Source organism: Nanorana parkeri, unplaced genomic scaffold (genome assembly GCF_000935625.1).
Source record: "Nanorana parkeri isolate BGI_ZX_2015 unplaced genomic scaffold, ASM93562v1 scaffold56, whole genome shotgun sequence".
NCBI classification, from domain to species: Eukaryota; Metazoa; Chordata; class Amphibia; order Anura; family Dicroglossidae; genus Nanorana; species Nanorana parkeri.
Window position 1 is genome coordinate 2,630,960 of NW_017306324.1, and position 22,835 is coordinate 2,653,794.

General features: G+C 45.8%; 1 protein-coding gene across 1 annotated transcript; it reads right to left on the bottom strand.

The window, feature by feature from the left end:
- Positions 1 to 3,704: 3,704 nt before the first annotated feature.
- On the bottom strand, positions 3,705 to 18,838 carry OGG1 (8-oxoguanine DNA glycosylase). The gene is made up of 8 exons (XM_018576105.1): positions 18,738 to 18,838; positions 16,482 to 16,605; positions 14,552 to 14,934; positions 12,768 to 12,947; positions 11,005 to 11,183; positions 9,247 to 9,394; positions 8,082 to 8,131; positions 3,705 to 3,818 (listed from the first exon to the last, which is right to left on the bottom strand). The coding sequence occupies exons 2-8, from the start codon at positions 16,589 to 16,591 to the stop codon at positions 3,714 to 3,716; spliced, it is 1,155 nt and encodes a 384-aa protein (XP_018431607.1). The 5' UTR covers positions 16,592 to 16,605; positions 18,738 to 18,838; the 3' UTR covers positions 3,705 to 3,713.
- Positions 18,839 to 22,835: the final 3,997 nt, after the last annotated feature.

The following is a 22,835-nucleotide window of genomic DNA, read 5'->3' on the forward strand; positions in this document are numbered from 1 at the left end:
CCAAATTCCCCCCCCCCCCCCCCACTTCCAGGTGCAATTGTAACATATCCTCCCCACTTCCAGGTGCCATTGTAACATATCCTCCCCCACTTCCAGGTGCCATTGAACCAGATAATCAATGTTATCCACTTCAGTGGTCATAATATTATGGCTGATCTGTGTACAGGAACCATACTGGGATTACTAGGATTTTAAATAGTATTTGAAAGCAGAGTGACCATATAATGCCATGTACATGGGGATGCAGAAACATCTGCGTAAAAAATTCATATGTCAGACACCGTCCCGGTGTGTGTGTTTAAGGACTGGGGACAATACACATGAGTGAATCTGCAAACAGCATAGGACAAAGCTGTCTTTTCTGGAGGGTTCTCCACAGCTGCCAACACCACACAGTAAACAGTGACACCTCCCCAAAACTGTAGGGCGGGGGTAGGCAACCTTGTCACTCCAGTTGCTGTGGAACTACTAGTCTCATGAGGTGCTGCTTCCCAGAAGCATGATGACATTTATAGTTTCCCCATAGCTGAAGTGCCGCAATTGCTGACGCCTACTATAGTTTATTATCAAAGACTCTAATTTAACTAATTTTTGGATACAATAAAAAAAAAAAATCCATTAACTTTAATTCCATCTTGGACAAAAAAAAAAGTAAAAATTAAGTCACCAGCAGCACACAAAAATTATTTAAAAAAGGAGCTATGACTGCTGTACTCACCACTTCTTCTAGGCTGTCTCCTGCAGATTCACCTGCACAGATATCCAGGGCCCAGCGGCATCAAACTCCTTACTGTGAACCCCGGGAGTCATGAATCCACCCCATGTGCTAGACTAACGTGGCACAGCTGGAGGAGTAAGGTGACAGGGACCTGTAACATCACCGAAACGGAAGACACCTGGAAAAAGGTAAGTATGAGGATTCTTTTTCAGGTAGAGGAAATTATGAACATACTTTTATATTGTACCTTATCTGTTTTTATATTAGCCTCCTGTAGTCCCCCCACTCAGTAGGAGTTCCATTGATAGACTCAGAGGTAACCACGAAGGTGCATATTGGCTATTGCAGCGAGCTCAATTGATCTGCTTGATTGACTTGAGATTTTGAACACCTCATCGGTGAGCTGCTCCTACACCATCCAACCAGCAGTGCGACCAGGCTGTACTGCTTTAACTGCAGTGGGGAAAAAGTGAGGCCAGGGATCTGGTCGTGGTGCCTCAAATCACAAGACTGCCTGATTACCCCGATTACTTGCCTGGCTGTCATATTGACCACTTGGCTTAAATACTTGTCAATGGCGACAACAAATCTGATCTGCAGATTCAAAAGTGAGAATTGCAAACCAGTTGCAGTCCAGGCGACTAGCATATTCAGGTGTCAGAGGTCAGCAATGTCTGCTTTTCTCATAACAGGTTTCCTTTAAAGGCTAGACTTGGAGAACGGAGGTGCCACGAGTTAATCTTTATACTAGGTCAGGATGTTTTAAATGATGACGGCGTGCCCTAATAATGAGACACACCAACGCCACTTCCAGCACAAGCCCAGGCTTGCATCGCATTATCATCTCCTGAATCTGACATTGTTCTCCTAATACTCGGCAGTCAACACAGCTGAATGTATCATCTCTTCCACCATCCCTTCCAGGCTCACAACCTGGGCTAGCACTGACTCACTCAGCCTTCCACTGAAATGCTGCTGATGGAGCTGTATGAAGACATGTTGGACTGAATGCAATGTACTAGTAACCACACTGTTGCAAGCGAAGGCAGAATAGTACGTCCGGTCAATGATACAGAAAGTATTGAAGCCAGGGGATTAACATGACATATCTAATTAAACCGAGCTCCTAAAACAATTGAAGAAATCCAAAGACCCAAATAGGCATAACAGACCCATTCAGAAGGTGTCAGGTGCTGCAGATTATTAATCTTCACGGCGAGCTGTAAACACAATTCACCCGACCATCTTATCTTATAGCAAATGAGAGGTAGCATTGGTGTCACTGAAAATCTTCTAAAGTGCTTTAACCCTCCTTAAAGGATTAGTCCACCTTTTACAAAAAAAATTATAAATGCACACATATTCACACAGGATCAAAGTGCGTTTATTATTTTTTGCATGACAGCCAGTAAAGCATTCCAACTGCCACCATTGGATGGAGGGTGCAATGCTCAGTTTCTTGCAGACTCTTCCTCCAAGATCCTGTTTGTACCGAGGTATGGACCTTAAGTTATGGGACTGGAGGAAATGTCAATGGACTACAAGTGCAGTGATGTCCCTGCACTTATACTTCATTGAGAACTACGAGTCACTTTGCCGCAGTGGCAGTTAGGACCTGTAGTCTCTTCATTCACAGATCCTGTGCGGGAAGAACCACGTCGAGCCAGACAAAATTTGAAAGCAGCCTGCAGGGAAAAGAAGCCTGTGATTCAGGTAAGTGGGTGGAAAGGGAGAGTGGGGGAGGGGCTAGGGATGTGACCATGTTTCATGCTGCACCATAAATATGGGTATAACATGAAAACATGCTGAGAAAAGTAAACTTAAAGGGCTCATGCACATGGGTACCAGGGGCCGTACAATGTACATTGCGGAGTATGTACCCACCTGGAGGCCACAGGTGCTCTTTACAACCGCCGACACAAATGAATGGCTCTATGCGGCTGTACGCAGGAATACGCCGGTACTTGGTTAAGCACATGCATGCATACAGACATACACCCCAGAACACCCGCATGCAGCCATTGATTTCTATGGGCAGTTATAGGCAGCACCTGTGGCTCCCGGGTGGGGAAATACTCCCAAAATTTACATTGTACCGGCCGCGGCACCCCTGTGCATGAGCCCTTTAAGGGAAAGTTTACTTTTCGCAGCATGTTTCAATATTCCCATATTTACATTGTGCAGACCCAAGCACACATGAGCATGAGCCCTTAAGGATTTGTATAGACATGAGCCAAATTTACCCCCAAACCACCCTCTCCCATTTTTTTTTTTTTGCTTACTGTGTTCCTGTATTGAGAAACAATTTATATTACTCCCTGTGACATCATCAGCAGGTTTGTGACACTCTTGCAGGGGCAGCTGCTTGGAGATCAGTTCCTATTGCAGCCCCCCCCCCCCCCAACTCAAGGCAGCAGCATTGTCTTGCTGGGAAAGAAAGTAATGATTACATGTGGAAAGAGACGGAGGGGTTGAGGCATAGACGGAGGGGTTGAGGCATAGACGGAGGGGGTGAGACATAATAGACGGAGGCCTGTGGTCTCACGCACACTGTGTTGTCAGTAAAAATAGGAATTTAGGAGCTCACATGATTTCTGGTGTTTTTCTGTACTTTTCTGTACTTGCAGAATTTTTTAATGAGAGAAAAACAGGAGAATGTGATGATATATAATGTATATACACACACATAGGGAGGGATGTATCAAAACTGGAGCAGACAAAATCTGGAGCACCTGTGCACGGCAACCAATCAGCTCCTCATTTCAGTTTGATCAGGTAAGATTTGACAATGAAAGAGAGAAGCTGATTGGTTGCCATGCACAGCTGCTCCAGATTTTGTCTGCCCCAGTTTTGATACATTCCCCTCATAGATGTACTGAATATGAGCTTCCTAAGTTTTCTTGACATACATTATAAAAACACAAGTGCCACACAAGCATACAAAGGAAACATTTAATTCATGATGAACTTGCAACAACAAAAATATTTACATTTTTCAAGACATCGAGTTTTCCTGTTTTAATTTGTTCTTTCTACTCGTCCTGGCTTTTTGGGATTTGTCGGGGCTCTGGAACTTCTTGAGGTCGGAACAGAATAAGACCTGGAGACATGGAAGCAATTGCAGAGAAAAAATGTTATTCCCATTTCCCAAACTGTGACCTCATATCCCCTCCAACAATGAAAGAGAACAAGATGCAATATAACATGGAAACCTAAAGAAGAGCTACACTCAGTGCTATAAGGTAAATCAGTCACCTGGCAGGATGACAACACAGGTTATGGTGAGGAGGGCTAGAGCAGGGGTAGGCAAATTCCAGCTGCGGTAAAACAACAAATCCCATCATGCATCTGCCTCCGGAAGTCATGCCTGCGGCTGTCGGAGTCTTGCAACGCCTCATAGGTTTTGTAGTTGGACCACAGCTGGAGGGCCGGAGTTTGCCCACGCATGGACTAAAGTAATCTGAAAGCGCTACAACTGAATCATTGCGTAGCACAGTAAAGCCTTCTTACAAAAGAAGATATTCACATGTCTCATTTTCTCACACATCCCAAAAATAAGAGGATTTGTAGAAAGTCACAAGGTAACAGTCTGCAGTAGAAGGCTGATCTGTATCAGACATTTGTGTACATGCATCATCTCTGAGCCGGCACCTCAGGCCACTGAGTTGATACTGACCATGGATGATAACTTAACAAAGATGGCGTCATCCTTCTGGAGAGAAAAGCAGAAGAAGGCCTTGCCAGTGAGAGTACTGTGATCTCTGTGAGAGCCAATAAATACCTGGAGGTGTTACACTTACACATTACCCAGCATACATGCACTTAACATGAAAATATCTGATGATAGGTCCACCTTAAAGGAGAACTATGAGGTGAGTGCTTTTCACTCACCTCATAGTTCTAGCCGACCTGTGACAATGAGACTGTCACAGGTTGGCTCAGTAGATCGGGAGGTGAGCGAACACATACCGGCATTCGCTCACTTCTCTATCCTGTCACAGCTCTCTGCCGTGACAGGGGAGGGGCTGGATTCCACCACTCCCCGCTCCGATCCGCCTGAGCTGACTGGTGGAACGGACGGGGGAGGGGGCGGGTACAGCTGGCTCTGCCCCTAGATAGGCAGAGCCAGCTGTCAGTCACGCAGCTGGGCGGATCCCGGCACAATTGTCGGGATCTGCTTCAGCTGCGGTATACTGAGCTTAGGGTGACGGGAGGACGCTAGTTTGTGTCCTCCCGTTACCCTAAGGAGAACTATGGGGAAAAGCCTTAACCCCAATGTTCTCCTTTAAGACACCCAAAATGCCCTAAAAAACACCTAAACCTCCTCACAGTAAGACACTCCTGTTTCTTTTGTAGCCTCAGAATCATGCCACAAAATGTTCAACTTTCACTCCTATCACTGAATTACCTGCTAACTGCAGCCGGTGTGTTGTTACCCCCAAATATGCAAGTAAGTAGTTGTGAAGGCACTCTGCCAGCTGGGCACCTGTGTCTGCATTATGGATGACAGGACATGCTGGGATTTATGGTTCCACGGTGGCTGAGATAGCATGCTGGGATCAGACTGTGCAAATCTGCTCCAGATGCAAAGTGGGGGAACTTGTTCACAGCAGTGGAACAGCGACACCTGCTGGCCATGGAGAGTGTGCAGTAATGGGTAGTAATCGGTGTTTTCCGATATCAGGTTGTCTGGGAGATTCCAAAACGTAGTATATAACACTATGGGGGGGATGTATTAAATCTAGAGCAGACATAAACTGGAGCAGTTGCCCATAGTAACCAATCAGCTTCTATCTTCAATTTGCTCCGTTATGACTTGAAAATGAAATAGAGAAGCTGATTGGTTGTCATGAACAGCTGCTAAAGATTGTGTCTGCTCCAGTTTTGATAAATTCCCCTCTATGTCTTCTCTGCAATACCTTCCTCCATGCAAACCCTTTACACTGAGTTGTGCATGCGCAGCTCAGTGTACTGACCCAGCATCTGTCAGGTTCCGGGATAAATCCACTCCCTTGTGCATGTGCAGAAGTTATGTCATTTCAACCTAGCTAATCAGAGTGACCGAAGTTCCCGAAGTCGGAAGCAGCCTGGCGATGATTTTGCCAGAAAGATATCTTGCAGATGCCACATTGATAACAACAGACGTGAGTGTAGTGCTGCTTTAATATGGTACATCAGCTGCTGGAAGAGATGGACAGCAGCCAAAGTGCAAAGAATACATTTTAAGCGTATGTAAATGCCAATTTTGTTTTTTACATTAATGTGACACACAACTCAGGAGTTAAATCTCAAAAATACATTCAAGAACCTGAACTATTAACAAAAATGTATATTATTTGTGTATCACTCGGCTGTAGATCCTCAAATCATCTCTGAATTGGTGCTGACACTGTCCTTCCTTCTGGAGGGTGACTACTTTTGTTCCCCATGGTCCCTGTGGGTGTTGTAAAGTAGTCACCGCTCCAAGCTTGCTCCTGTGATGGCCTACAATCTCTATACAAATTATTAAATTAAACATGAGAGTGAGCTTTGAGCGGTGACTACTTTATAACACACACAGGGACAATGGGGGCGAAAAGTAGTCCCCCTCCAGAAGGGAGGACAGAGTCAGCACCAATTCAGAGATGATTTGAGGATCTACAGCCGAGTGATACACAAATAAGATACATTTTTGTTAATAGTTAAGATACTTGAATGTATTTTTAAGATTTAACTCCTGAGTTCAGTGTCACTTTAAGAATATGGAAATGGCAATTTTTTTAGTTTAAAGGAGAACTATGGGGTTAGGGCTTTTCCCCATAGCTCCCCTTAGGGTAACGGGAGGACACAAACTAGCGTCCTCCCGTCACCCTAAGCTCAGTATACAGCGAGCTACAACTCGCGGTATACTGAGACGCCGCAGCTGAAGCGGATCCCGACAATTATGTCTGGATCCGCCCAGCTGTGTGAGTGATAGCTGGCTCTGCCTATCTAGAGACAGAGCCAGCTGTACCCGCCCCCTCCCCCGGCTGTTCCGCCAGTCAGCGCTGGAGGATCGGAGCTGGGAATCCAGTCCCTCGCCTGTCACGGCAGAGAGCCGTGACAGGATCGAGAAGTGAGCAAACGCCGGTATGTGTTCGCTCACTTCCCGATCCACTGAGCCGACCTGTGACAGTTTCATTGTCACAGGTCGGCTAGAACTATGAGGTGAGTGAAAAGCACTCACCTCATAGTTCTCCTTTAAGATAGTCTGTGTCCCACCAGGGAGGTCTCCCTTCACTTCCTGTGAACGGAATGCCCTTCTTAGATAACAGTCATAGGTAAAGGTGTCCCTGTTGGAGGATTTTCCCTCACCTCTTGTTCTTATGGCAACTCAAAATGTTTGTCTTTCCTTTACTTTATGTCTTGGTGACAATGGCCACCAAGACAAACAGAGGGGTGACTCTCTGCAGAATGAGCAAGGCCTCATTCACACTGCGCTAACTCAGGGTGTACATGGCTATTCCCGGCAGGGACCGGTGCTGCGTGTAGCAGCCTGTTCTTCCCTATAGGAGGACGCAGTCATACGCCATCATACGCACACCTGTACAGGTCCGGGTGCCCGTACTCAGGCGCAGAAAGGATGGATCCTGTCTGCGTCCGAGCATGGATACCCACACCTGCTCGGATGTGCACTTCGGGTGTGCATACTACCGCGTTCTACCATAGGGAAGAACAGGCTGCTACACGCAGCACCTGTCCCTCCCGGGAATGGCCCGATACGGGTGTGTGTGCCGCACGGACGTGTACGCACCAAGTTAGCGCAGTGTGAATGAGGCCTAAAACTATAAAAGAAAGGATCCCTTTACACACACTTTAAAGGAATTACAATGATGTTAACAACAATAAACACTAAAAAAAAAGTGATTGACTTGTGTCAGTTTTGTTTAATTTGAACACAATGACGGGAATTGATCAAAACTGGAGCAGAAGAATCTGGAGCAGTTGCCCCTGGCAACCAATCAGCATCTCTCTCCAGTTTGCTCGGGTAAGATTTAAAAAATGAGACAGAGAAGCTGATTGCTTGCAGTGCAAATCTGCTCCAGATTTTGTCTTAAAGCGCATCTGCCATGACAGATCTATGCTGGCTGACATGGTTGGACTCTTTCTGAAAAAAGCTAGTTGCCTGGCTGTGTCTGGCCTGAACAATTCAGACTCATGTAGTCAGAGAAAAGTTGGAATTCCTTGTCTATATACTTGTTCCAGGTCAGTGCACTGTAACAAGTACTGGGGTACTCATGTGATGAGCAGTCCTTGACAACCAGACGTTCTGTCCCCAATGAACGGATGAAGGTACAGATCTAAGGTGTTACAATACACAGCAGCTGATGAAACCTCTGCTTACCCCCTGTGCCCATCCAGCATATGGACCCCACAGGTTCCGAAAATAATCCCCTGCAGGGGAAAAAAAAACAGCATATTAGGAAAGGTGAGGGTGAACGTGCTGAGCTAAAACTGGCAGGGCTTCCAACCATAAATAAATGAATGGCCCAATACCTGAAGTTGCCAAAAATAAAGAGAAAGACAACAAATAATATAAAAAGATTTGTAGAATAAGATGATAAAAATGAAGCAGTGCTCATATACTGTATACAAATATCTTTAATAGGCCAATATGAATAGTGTGTGAAACAATATGTCCTTGTGATAAAACACGTAGGGAGGGACCAGGAAATGTCATCGCGAGAGGCCGTATTGCCTGGGTTGTGGGCGTGAGATATGGAGCGGCTTGTGGGGCATTACCGAGGACTATTCAGCTTAGCAAGCATGAAATCCAATGAATGAAAGGGGCGGGCCAGGGACAGTCAGGCTGGGGAGGAGAGAGCTAAATTATGCTGGGCGTCCTCCAGCCAGGAAATGAGTAGGGCTCTATCTGGTTTGCTGCAGCGTTTAATGCACATGGTGAGAAGCTCGCAGTGTGCAGTGATATCAGAGAAAATGATTACAGTCCAGGAGAAGAGCCGGTACAACTGTGCGAGACTGAAGGGAATGCCGGAGTTCAGCTTTAATGATTGCAGATATGAGATACCCGATTCTTGTATGATTTAGCCTCTATTTGGAGAGTTACATATAGAGTATCTATTTGCACTATTTATACTGGCCTATGCTGTCTATACAATATATAATGCTGCCTAATTGCAGTAAATGTTTTTATTGCCAGGCTCGAACTGTGCTGCTTATATCATCATTTTTTAGTATTAGGTTAGTTTGTATTTTATTTTTTAGTGTTTTAGTTAGTTTGTTGGTTTTCATGGTAGCAGTGGGCTGGATTCTTGTCTAGGATGGAGGGTTTCCATTGTTTTCCTACACAATGTGAAAAAGGCCTCCGGGTCCAAAACACATTGGCTTATACAAGGCAGAGCAACGGGCAGTGATAAGGCACATTGTGCAGTAATACATAACAACCACATTCCAAATCAACCAGAACAATGAAGAAAGGTCTGTGATTGATGGTGGGAGGATATGGGCGGATCAGTATAGGTGATGCAACAATCATGAAATATTCTTACCAATCTCCCGGTAAAGGCGATCGGTGAGGGTTTTCTTCCCCTGGCCGAGCTGAGGCAGATAGTCCCTGTTAGCGATTTGCCAGACGTGGGTGTCCACTGGTACGGCTTCAGGTTTGTCCAGCGCCATCAGGGAAACACAGTCAGCGACCTAAAATCACATACATTATGGATCGACGCAGCTGCAGAGATCGGGAAATGTCTCAGTGCCTGTGACTGGCGCTGCACGCTGTCAGCTTTCTGGCGGGCTCGGCATGTGGAGCTACGAACGCGCCCGAGCTCATCCTTATATATGATATACACCCTTCTGCACCGCTCCCCCTTCCCCAGTCACATAACTGGCAGTGCAATAATCACAATGGTCAAACAATGGTTCACATTAGGGATGTCCCGATGCCACTTTTTCAGGCCCAAGTACAAGTACATCCCCTCATGTACTTGCCGATACCAATTACCGATACTTTTTCTTAAAGGGACATCCAGCTAAAGTGAGTCATAATCAGTGGCGTCACAAGGGGGGTGCGGCCCGCACCAGGTGACACCAAAATGACTCACAGTCATTTTGGTGTCACCCCCTCTGAAAAGTCAAGCATCAAGTCAAGTCAAGCGGTCAAGTCATGGACCGAGAGCCCAACAATTGCACGGGCGAGGAGGGCACCCGGCGGCATACCTCATCCCGCCGGGTAAACGTCTCCTCCTCTCTTTGCAGGTAAGCGTGTGTGACGTCCCAGTGGGGTGTCACCTGGTGGCCGCTCTGGGTGACACCAGGCCTGGGGATGCCCCTGGTCATAAAGGCTCTCAGAAAGAACCCCAAGAGAAGATAACATTTAGAAAGCCCCAAATTAAATCATGATATAATTACTCACACTACTAAATACATATTAGGGGCCATTTTTAGGTCTGTGACTCACTAGGCTTGTCCCCAACAGCCCTGGAGCTGGCATCTTTTAAAATAAGTCAGCAATAGGAGCTCCCTTTTGTTTTCTAGCCTTACAGGTTTCCTGTTAACCGTCATGATGTGAAATCTGCCACTGTGGACCTCCTTCTCAACATTCTGGTTGTCTGGCTGTCATCTAGATCCCCCGACTTCAATATTTTCTGCGTTACTGACCAGTATGCAAATCAGGAAAGCCAGAGAAAAGTCAGACGTGCTAGATTACAAACTTGCCATCAGGCCATCAACTCAACAAATGCACCGAAGTTGTTTAAGTTGTTCTCTTGGCATCTCAGCTCCCCGTTTCAGTAGTGAATTAGCCCCTCTTCCCAGCAGGGACTCAGTCCACCCTAGCCAGCAGGGACTCAGTCCACCCCAGCCAGCAGGGACTCAGTCCACCCCAGCCAGCAGGGACTCAGCAGCTGAACGCCCCCCTTCAGAAATAACTCAGCAGCTCAGACTTTCCTCTTTCCTCCCAGCAGTGACTCCGCTCCCTTGCTCCCCCCTCCCAGCAGTGGCTCAGTAGCTCATGTCATCCTGTTCCTTCATCCAGCCGTAACTCAGCAGCACAGCTCCCCCCTCCCAGAAGTCAATCAGCTCCTCTTGCTTCCCCCTTCAAGCTGTGACTCCTATCCCCCTGCTCTCTCATCCAGCAATGACTTAGCATCTCAGCTCCCCCTCCTAGCAGTGACTCAGGAGCTCACCTTGTTTCACCTCCAACAGCCTTCCAATCCTTAATGTGAAGACTAAGCAGGAGCTCTGAGAGAGGGAACAGGATGAGCTGAGCTACTGAGATTACCATTTGAATGACTTGAAACTATACTCACTTTAGCTCCGACTCCAGGCAAAGCGCTGAGCGCCCTCTTTGCCTCTTCATAGGAAACATGGCGAAGGCTCTCCAACCAGTCCGGGCCGTGCTTATGTAAGATGGTCCGCGCGCTCTCGCTGACAAACTTTGCTCTGTACCCAAAGCCCAGGTTTCGTAACTTGGCCTCGGTGTTGTCAGCTGTGGTGCGAAACAAGGCGACAATACGGGTCAATCACCAAACAATGCGTTACATAACGCTGCCGCCAATGTCAACATGATGGATTAAACTTGCAGACACCTCTGACACATAATGTCTTACATAACTACACGGAATTACACATGTATGACAACCGAGTTATGTGTAGTATGTTCTGCGGGATGCAGAATAAAGGACGGAACTTCTAGAAGCGCGATGTGTTTGCTTCTGTTGCCAGGCAAACAATAGGCCTTCATTCAAATGGTGCCGACAGATAAAGCTGATACACTCGACTAAATGACAAATAAAACGGACACATACATACAGATATCACACTAATACAGATACTGTATTTGTTCTCTTATTTGTTCTTAGCCCACCAGAGCTCGGGGAAGAAGAAGCTGCAGGGACCGGTCCAGCAGCCCAGGGGAAGCCGGGATTAGGTGAGTAATTCTGTTTTATTCCAGTCCCTAGACCAAAACTTAACACTTGCAGGGTGGGGGTAGCCCCACTGCAAGGGTACATTTTTTTAATATGATAAAACAAATGTTCTGCGCTATCAGAAAGGAGGAAATGGAGAAGAAAAACCGGACTGCAAAAGGAAGAAAAAGAAGAAGAAAAGAAATGAAATGGAAAAGAAGGAAATTGAATTTTAGCCGCTTGCAGCCATTCCGGTTTTTCTACATTTTTTTATATGCCCGGAGTTTAAGAACGAAAATGCAATTTTGGCATGTGGGAAAAGTAAGTACATCCCTACATAAACCGCCCCTTCAAATCCATGAAATTAGAATCAAGTGTTCAAGACAAGGTGCCAATCAGAACCTCCTTAGGCCCCATTCACACCTGAGCATTTGTAACTCAAATGTCGAAGTGCTGCAACGCTCAACAGCAAAAATTCCATTATTTCCGATGTCCCCTGTGCACGTGTGAGTGTTCTGTTGTTTGTAGCAAAACGCCTGTAGAGGGAAAAAGTACACAAGCTTCTTTTGGGCAGAGGTGTGAGTTTTGGCCCCAAAAAACCTCGGGGGGAGCTTGTGGAAACCGCGTAACACAGGATTTTTAAAATTGTTTTCATGCCTAGCAATTACCTTTTGGCGTAAGCTGAAATCAGCATTTCAAAAGATGAACCTCATATCAACTGTGAAGCAGGATGGTGAAAATGTTATGGTTTGGGGTTGCTTTTCTGCAAATGTTTTGTCACTGCAGGAGCAACAGATACTCCGGAACACCAAAATCATATTTTCATATTGTGCAAGCGTCATGACCAACAGATCTAACACTACCAATGTCTTGAAGAAGGGGGAGGCGCAATACCCTGAGCCTACTACTATGTTTTATGTCATAAACCAATAATGTGATAGTTGTTTTCCAACTCGCTGGTGTTTCCAAGACTTTTACCTTGTGTATGGTGCTCCTCACCTACCTCTATTGTATATAATAAAGGGACAATTCCTTTTCCATTATATTTAATGATTTTTGTTTAATAACACAAGCCAAGCCTGGCTGTAAACAACTGGGCCCTATATCAAATCTATATGCTCTTTGCTTTTGATTGCAGGTAATCAATGCTTAGAGTGACCGCTTACCTGCCAGCGCCTGGAGACTGGGGAACGAGAAATAATCCACAGAGTCTAGTCGGCACAGGCGTCTTCCCAGAGTGCTGCACACTCGCTCGATCATTCCCGTGATACGTGAGATGTGGTTGTTGGTGGTACAGATGAATGAGAACAGACATTCGATAGGATCCTGGCGCAGGATGCGAATACCTGGGGAGAGGTGGCAACATTTTACTACAATGGACCCCAAACTGCAACCCTTTGCCTTCCTTTAACCAGTCCTTGGGGCAAAATTCCTCCCACTGACTCCATTAATGGGGCACTATTCCTCTCACTGACAACAACAATGGGCCACTTTTCCTCCCACTGATACCATCGATGGGGCACTATTCCTCCCACTGATACCAATGAAAGGGCACTAGTCCTCCTAATGACACCAATGATGTGGCTCTATTCCTCCCCGATACCAACAATGGGGCACTATTCCTCCCAATGATACCAACAATGGGGAACTATTACTCCTCCTGATACCAACAATGGGGCACTATTCCTCCCAATGACACCAACAATGAGGCACTTTTTCTCTCAATGACATCAATGACGGGGCACTATTCCTCCCAATGATACCAACAATGGGGCACTATTCCTCCCAATGATACCAACAATTGGGCACTATTCCTCCCAATGACACCAACAACGGGGCACTATTCCTCCCAATGACACCAACAATGGGGCACTATTCCTCCCAATGACATCAATGATGGGGCACTATTAATCCCAATGATACCAACAATGAGACATTATTCTTTCACCTGACATCAGTGATGGGGCGTTATAAATCTTCCAACTTACCGCAGGTGCTAGGTTGTTTTTTTTTACTCCGAATGACCACTAACCCTGGGGCATTCTTTACTCCCACTGACCACTGATGCCGCAACATTTGGGGGGACCCCTGCTTTACTACTTAGATTAAAACACACAGCTGCAGCACAAGGAGAACAGGGCTGCAGAGCGTCTTATTGGTCATCAATACAAGGTCGTAGCACTGGGGTCCTTGGCTTGATTACCCCCTGGAAATGATCTCTATGCAGTTTAAATGTTTCTCTCATGTTTGTATATGTTAGGAACCTGTCATTAGGGAAATACAGGGGCTACCACTGCTGACATTCTGGAAATCCAAGCTGCTATTAGACTGACCTTCTGCTTACAATACTTCCCGAGCTTTAGGACAAGTTTAAAAAAATACCATATATTTTTAAGCAAATTAAATATTATCTCCCTTTCTAAATACCCCCAAAAATTCCCTACTCTCCTTTAAGTATGTGTGTATGACTAGTGCAGTGACAGCAGACTCAAGTTGACGGCTCTTGTACAATTTCTAAAAAATGCTGCAGAATAGTTATAAATAGGGATAAGTTTAGGTTCAGGCCGAACCTGGTCCAAACCTGAGCTCCTCCGTGGGCATTTCTACACAAGCAGCTGCGGCCGGGCATTCCTCTGTATGTAAACAAAAGGGGTGGGATGCTTCTGCAGATGTAATTTACCTTATATGGCCACAAAGCCTTATTAGCTACAAGCCATTCACCAAATATAGGCAAGTTGCTAAATAAGGTCGATGAGGTCATTGCATCCCGCCTCTTTGCATGCACCAAGCTGCATGTGGGGAATTCCCTGATCGCAGCTGATTGGGAGACCAGGAAGGAACCTCCTTCCAGGTACTGTGAGGCACAGCTTCGGCCCCAACCTGAGCTCATCCCTAGTTATAAATATAAAGTTAAATAAAACAAATACCGATGTAAATGTAAAATTATTACCTGAAAACTCTCTGGCTACTTTCTGAAAGTTGGCGTCCGATTCTCCCCACTGCCGATAGAGCTCCCTGAGACTGAGGTGCAGCTGGAAATAATCTTCCAACATTTCACCATCTTTCTTGCAGTCTTTAGAGTCAATACTAATGGGAATATTTGTCCAGCCATCGTCTTCTTCTTGTTTTATGTCTTCAGTGTTGATGGCCCCGTAGTTTGTCTTCTGCAGCTTTCTCTTTGTGGCTTTCTTCTGTGTTCCCTTGTCTGATTTCCCCTCCTCTTCCTCTGTGTTGGGGTACACGGCGTACCAGAGGCGGTCATCCTTCTGCGTCAGGGTCCACACACGCCCATGTAACACGCCGGTCCAAAGACCTGGACTGCTCTCCTTCCACCTGAACGAAAAATATAAGCTGTTCACATATTACACCAAACTATCTGAGAATACATACATTGAGAATATGAAGTGAGGAAGCCTATAGCCCAATATCACCGCTCCTTCACAGCAGCACTGAAGAGAATGTCGGTTGCACACCGGCCGAGCCGTCCTGCTCCAGCATCAGCAGTTACTTACAGGGAAAAAGGTCAGTCGCACACTGCAAGCTTCGCTGAAAAGTTTATTGTAGCGCACAGGGACACATCATCCCGCAATGGATTCCCATCACTCTGACATGCTTCACCCAATAATGTGCTTAGTGTACCTGTGTGCTACAGTAAACTTCTCAGCGAAACTTGCTGTGTGCGACCAAACTACATATGAGGAAGCCGTTTTACCTCCCAAAGGATTTGTATTTTTTTTGTCCAGCCACTCCTAATCCCCCACGCCACCCCCTTCATACACAGCACAGCCAATTTAAGGAATACAGTGGTGTCCTCTCTCCACTTCCAGACTTCTTGGTGATGGACGCTGGCAAAGAGTGAAGGGGAAGTTAATCTGCCGGGATAAGGTATGCCACCGGGTCCCCTCCTCTCTCGTGCAACCGTCGAGCTCTCGGTCCGTGACCGAGTGCCCGACTTTTCAGAGTGGGTGACACCAAAATGACTGACGATGGTGTCACCTGGTGCGGACCGCACCCCCCTTGTGGCGCCACTGTACATATACAGGCTCTGCTTCCTGCTTTGCAGTACTACACAATGGTTGTGATGTCCTGCTTGATGCAAGTCTATGAGTTGGCAGACTCACTAAAAACAATGCACTCCCTGTGTGGCTACCTCTAGTGGCTAAACCAAAAATCTCCATATATAATGCAAGGCAAGTATGAGAGAGCAAATGAGTAGACATGTGAAGGTCACATTGAAAAGTACTTTAGGGTAAACAGCACAATAGTAACTCAAACTGTGTGCAAGTTGAAAATATTTTCTCTCAAAGGAAGTAGACACAAAATTCCCTTGCTACAGGATCCCCCAGGGGTCACTCATAAGACTTAAAGTGACATTAAACCCTCAGATTTTTTAACATAAAACAATACTGTAATGTGTGCCTTACTGTAATCCATGGTTGTTTCCCTTCTCTTTGCTGCTCTTCCTTTTAAATCCTCATGTCTTCTCATGCTCGGCAGAACTTCTGTTTTGCAGCAGACTGCCTTGTCTCAGGAATGGATACATGGTGTCTGTGTATAGGTTTGTAACCTGAGCCAGCACTACAGGAAGAGGCCCTGAGATGCAAAGAGAAGTTCTCCCCAAGCATGAGAAGACATGAGGATTTAAAAGGAAGAGCAGCAAAGAGAAGGGAAACTACCATGGATTACAGTAAGGCACACATTACAGTATTGTTGTATGTAAAAAAATCTGAGGGTTTAATGTCACTTTAATGCCTACTCATTTGGTCACATGATATCTGCCAAAGGAGATGACTGGAGAATAGTCACTTGACAGCAGAACCAGCCTTGGCAGTCAACAACAGAGGAGTCTGGCACTGGTGTCTCTGTATACAGTAACATACCGAAAAGATTGGCCACCCGGAAGCACAAAATCCAGCCGGAGTTCAGAGGATGGGCAAGGCAGAGAGCGCCAGAGGGCAGGGCAGGCCGACAGGGAAGTGAGATGACGCATTTTCTTTTAGCGACCTAAACAGAAATTCATTTTTGTTATAAAGACAGTAGACATGGAACAATTACAATCACAAAACAAATACAATCATACATTAAAAAACTGACATTGACCTCGACTGGCTTTCTTAAGCTGCTTGAATTTCGGTCAAATCAGATATCTGAACTGTGTATTGGCAAAGTCGGTAGCCCACTAATCGGCAAAAGTTGATTTGAATCGGCTTCTGTGGAAGGAGACGGGCCCAACATTCTCAGCTGAACAGTGACTACAGCCAATAAGCTGTGGTCACTACTCGAGTATTCAAAAAGCAGCAGTAGAGGGGGAAGAAGCTTATATCCACATAATGAAGGAATCAGCAGCATGGATATCCTTGTATTGCAGGTCCTCAGGTACAGCTTCTTCTCCAGCAAGGAGAACAGTGAGCAGCACAGGGGCTTGGAGGGGGGTTGGGGGGGGGGGCGACAAGACTGTTTGTGTGTTAGCTCACTCTAATTTTTTGAGAAAAGGTGAACTAACCCTTTAAATGGTATCATTTGCTGTGCAGTTACTTCTGTTTAGGTGCACGCATTTTAGCTGTGTTTAGAAAAAACAGAAATCTGGCTGTTCAGGGGCAGATCATATACGTGGCTAAAAACACATACATTAAAACGCAGGGGAACTTGATCTGGGAAGTTTAAAATTTGATTGATTTCTGTGAACACAGGAGGCCAATGTGAATGAGGACTAGACCAACCTTGATCACAATGACTTGTAGTCTCCTTTTGTATCTTAACCCCCTGCCACCAGTGGGAGCCCCTTTAAGTGGACCATGATGCTGGAGGCCAGTAGGAGGTGCTCCCATTTATTCGTTCACTGTGATGACATAATCAGAAGCCCGTCCAACCAGCTCCCAATCGTTGGTTGCTGACCATGAGCTGTTATGACAGCTCAGTCACACTTCTAGGGATGCCAACTGAGCGTACCCCAGAACAACACACTGGGGGTTTCAGCTGCCAATGTGTGTCCCTGTGTCTATGCAGCTGCCGGATCATTTGTACATTGTGGTCATTTAATTTTAGTGTATTTTATCCTAAAAATACATTTGCGCAAATACCGTGCAACATAAAAAATTGCAACTAGCATCTTTTTTGTACTACAGGGCCTCTGCTTTCAGAAAACATATCATTGTTTGGGAGTCTGAAGCTGTTTTCTAGCCAAAACTTTATATTTTATCATGTGTGCGCAAATGTAAGAAAATTCTCCGGACAGCAAGTGGTTAAAGGGGTTGGGCTGCCTCCTGGCGGACCTGCACCCAATTCATCCTTTGCTATATATGCTCCGAAATAGAGGGTCTCATAGATTAGAGTTAGGACCACACTACAGGAAGGAGCCTTGACGAGGCAGTGCAGATTCTACATATCCTGCAAAAGACGTGCAACTAAGACCTCTGTTTTTAACCTTAGTAGCTGGTGTATTTTTGCATGCTGGCTGGTGAGTGTGCTGGGAAACTTTTTGCTGTTGAACTTTTTAAAGCCCTTCCATGTGCACCTTGCTTTAAAGCTGGTCATGAATTGATGAGTGCGTTTGCATTCGCTTTCCCAGAACAACACAGTGGAACATTATGCTGCAGCTAGGCATTAAAGGAGAACTATGGGGTTAAGGCTTTTCACCATAGTTCTCCTTAGGGTAACGGGAGGACACAAACTAGCGTCCTCCCGTCACCCTAGGCTCAGTATACCGCGAGCTGCTGCTCGCGGTATACTGAGACGCCTGAGCTGAAACGCATCCCAACAATTATGTCTGGATCCACCCAGCTGCGTGAGTGACAGCTGGTTCCGCCAGTCAGCGCTGGAGGATCGGAGCGGGGGATTCCAGCCCCTCCCCTGTCACGGCTCTCTGCCGTGACAGGATCGAGAGGTGAGCGAACGCCGGTATGTGTTCACTCACTTCCCGATCTACTGAGCCGACCTGTGACAGTCTCATTGTCACAGGTCGGCTAGAACTATGAGGTGAGTGAATATCACTCGACTCACAGTTCTCCTTTAAGGCCCGCTGGTCATGCTGCCGCATATATGCGTTACGTTGTCATAAAATTGAGACATTGCATTCAGCGGTTCTGGGTTTCCTCTGGTTCAAAAAAACCTTACATCCCCCCCCAAAAAAAATTGACCTGGAATTTCACTGCGTCTTTCTCATTTCGTGCGGGGGACGCACAGAAGACGTCTGTGACAGCTGTGCTGGCAGGGAGGAAGATTCCGCCGCGGCTTTTATTAAATCTAAAACAGATAAATCAAAGCAAAAGAAAAATAATTAAACAGAATCAAAGGATGAACGCCACGGCCGATTTCAAAGGGTTGTTTTTCCCTTTCACTTCAAACGTTAACGTCAATCATAAATCCTTAAGGTGGCCTGTAATGTGTGGGAGAGGGGGAGGAGGAACGCTGGAGCAGAATGCAAAGATTGCTAACACAGGACTGAAGCCGTGGACGAGCTACGCAGATGTGGACGCATTCGCTGAATTAGGTCAGACTCAAGCATGCGCTTAAAGCTGAACTCCGACCACACAGCCAAGTACACTGATGGAATACTTCTATAGGGAGCTGCTTAATCTGCTGAATGATCTGCATCCCTGTATAGTCAGTTCTGAAAGATTTAAACAGCTCTGCTACAAAGCACAGCCCAGTCTGGCAGGGCAGTGAGACCTGATTTTTTTTCGCTGTTGCAAGTTCAGTAGTACTAACAGGTCTGGCCCCCCCCCCAGCCTGTGACTGGACAGTAAGAAGCAAAAGCAGCAGACTGATGACTCATCCCTTTGTCACTCTGACCTTTACTCCTATCAGCATGTTCCTTGTAAGCACATGAGCAATGCAGCACAAATAACTGGCATGTATTGCTTTCTATCCCTCTCTTAGTTTGAGCTCTGCTGTACAGGGAATGCAAGAGGCTAATACCAGGTCAGATTCTGGAACTTACACTGCTTGAGTTGTACTCTTGAATACCTGAGCAAATGTGTGTCTTTTAGATCTGCCAAGGGCACATTTTCAACACTAAGAGCCCCCCTCCCCCCACTAGATTGGTTATATGACAGGGTGCACCAAACAAAGTGGCCCAGTAGCCACCTATGCACTCACCGCATCTTGTGCAGACCTGAACACGGCACTTCTACATTCAAGGCCGGTGTGAACACAGCCAAAAGAGAAGAAGCATGAGACGTAATTCACTATGATATAATGCAATGGACTAGTTGGCCAAAAGGATCGTTATTTTCCGCCAAGTGCTCAGGCGGCATCTCAATAGGGGGTGGGGGTGTGCGGGGTTTAGGGCGGCAAATGGGCAGCCACATCATTCCAGGTTGCTAGACGCTCTGTCTGGCTGTGTTAGAGCCGGGCTGCCAAGCTCACTGATGTAATTGGTTCCCAGGAGCTCAGCAAGGATGCTCTGGCTGGCATCCTGCTGAGCTCCTGGCAACCAGTGACATCAGTGAGCTAGGCAGGACCAGACAGAGAGCCGCTGACAGCTTGGCTCTAACACAACCGCCCATCCTACTGCATCACCCCCTCCCCCGCTCTACAGCCTCAGGCATGACATTGAAAAAAAGGAACTGGGGACACTGGAATGCATGGACAATTTTATTGTAAAGGTGAACTAACCCTTTAAGTGTACCTGTTACTTTGACTTTAGGCCACATCAATGAACAGTTCACTAGCTATCACCAACTGCATAGTTACCACTTGTCCCTCTTTTTTGGGGCCAGTACCTCAATACTGCTCATTGTCTGGGACCCCCAAGTCCCACAGTCAGGACATAGCTTCTCTGCTTCTGCCTGATTGTTGTATTACTGGTTTCATAGACTGCAGAGTCCCATTTAACCCTTTAACCCGGAGCTGGATGTTACCCTATATATAATTATGGGACGCTAAGCATTTCACCCTTTAATTACCAAGCTAGAAGCTATTCCTGTTCAGAAAAACCATGGCAGCCGCCATCTTGCCGGAGACCACATCCATCCAGACGTTAGTGCTTCTTCCGGTTCTTTTCTCAAAGGCGGAGTTGTGATTGGCTGCAGTGTGGTGACGTTTCCGCGCTGGTGATCCTGGGAGTTGAAGTCTCCTGTAAGCCCAACAGGCAGGAGGTAACGAGAAAATAATCCATATACCCGACAGCCATTGCGCACGACGCTCAGGGACTGTGTGCAAAGCATCATAGGGAAGCTTAATTAACTGGTTAGGGATTGAATTATACGCTTTATTTGGAATTAGCAAAGCATGACTGACCCAGATAGCTCACTGCTCTGAAAGGCTGTGCTGGGTGTTGGTGCTAATTAGGCAGTGTGTGAATATATGACAAATCAAATAAAAAAAGAAAAACCTAAAATAAAAGAAAAAGTCTCTGCTTTCTAGGAATAGGTCCAGTAGACTGGGCTATGGGATTTGTTTTAAATTATTATTATTACATTGTTGCAAAATTCTACTTTGACTTGTATACAAAAGGCCAAGTTTACCAAAAAAGGATATTATTAAAGTGGACCTGTCTTTTTTCCCCTTGAAGGGCAAAAACAACAATTCTCAAGAAGAAAGCAGTCGTTAGAGGATAGGGGCCGCACTTCTCAGAGGCGCCATGATGCAGCAGTTTGCTTCCCCGTACATCTGCAAATATATGGAGCTAAAACTTCTGTTTTTAACCCGAGAAGTTCATCAGATCAGTTTGTTTTTGTTGCCGACTTGCCTGAAAGTGTGCTGGGGGGCCTCCTGTACCCACAGGAGGAAAAGCCTCAGATTATTTTGGGGATGAAGGGGATACAAATTTATTTTGTACTCCAGTAATTTGCACATATTCCTTAAACTGGTGGTTGGGGAGGCATCGGGGCATTGTCATTCTAGAACAGGGGTGGGTAAACTCGGCACACCAGCTGTTTGTGGAACTACAAGTCCCATGAGGCATTGCAAGTGTCTGGCAGCCACAGGCATGACTCCCAGAAGCATAATGAGGTTTGTAGTTTCACCACGCACGGCTGGAGTGGAAAGGTCGCCTACCCCTGTTCTAGAATAAGGGAGTACCAGGAAGGTGCAGTACAACTTGGTCGGTAAGGTAGCTTTATACTTTGTAACTGTTAAACTATCACACAACACAATTCCTGATTTAGGGCTCCTTAGATCCAGTTTTATGTATTGGTCTTGTAGTATTACATGTCATTTCCTGATGGCCTTAGCCTCATACTTTTTCTTGGTGCGTGCGTGCATGCATGCTAAGTAACGTAGAACTGTAACACTTCCAGGTTTTTGTTACCTCTCACAGGGATCACAGCAATGTCTTGGTCCTGCTTTTATCTCCAGAAGGATGACATCGTCTTTGTTCAGACATCATCCAGGGTTGCCGTCTACTTTCTTGACAGGGAGTCCGGTGTTCTGTCGAGAACGCCAACTCCGTCAGATTGGCCGACTCAGCATCTGCATCTCTCAGACCGGGATTAACACGGAAAGAGGCATTTATTTAAAAAGTATTCATTTGTAATTGTGGCCGTTAGTAATGTGCCATCCATGGCAGTAAATGATAGATGCCATTTTATGCACATTCACAATTATTATCGTAAGCAATTACATAATAATGTAATATTTTAGGATGGTAATTGTGAATGTGAAAAGTGCCATCCATCATTTACTGCACATTATTAACGGCCACAATTACAAATGAATACTTTTTAAATAAATGCGTTTCCTCATTAATCCCGGTCAATGCGCACGGGATTAACGAGGTAGGTAAATGCGTCAGGGTCGGCGTTCTCGACAGAACCCTGGCTCTAATATGATACAGTCATGTAAATCTTGGTGTGCAGTTCTTGGCTTTGTTCACCATTTCTGACACAGATCAGCCCCATTCAACCTTGTGACTTCCTACACTTACAATGTGGCGGTCTGATCATGGGGGGAAAGGAGACTGAGGAATTGGTATTTTTTTTAAATGATGCTGTCGCTGTATAATGTAACATGTTAGAAATGTTTCCCTGCAGGTATCTAAAGCTACTGAATGGTCCACTTCAGTTGATATGAGAATTTCACCATGTACATTTTTGGCATATGTTGTCATTATTTTTGAGACTTTGCCCTATGACACATTACATTGTGAAGTCTCTGTAGTGTAGCTTCAGAGTTCAGTAAAGCTTTTGTTTTTTAACTAATTACCTTCAGGGGAAAAAAAAATGTTAAAAGAACTATGAGGTGAGTGCTTTTCACTCATCCTCATAGTTCTAGCCGACCTGTGACAATGAGAC

Coding starts and splice junctions, on each gene's coding strand:
- OGG1 (XM_018576105.1), bottom strand. CDS start 16,591: ATGCGTCATCTCACTTCCCTGTCGGCCTGCCCTGCCCTCTGGCGCTCT. Junction 11,184..12,767: donor CAGTCTCCAGGCGCTGGCAG/GTAAGCGGTCAC, acceptor TTCGCACCACAG/CTGACAACACCGAGGCCAAG. Junction 3,819..8,081: donor ATGCTGGATGGGCACAGGGG/GTAAGCAGAGGT, acceptor CCATGTCTCCAG/GTCTTATTCTGTTCCGACCT.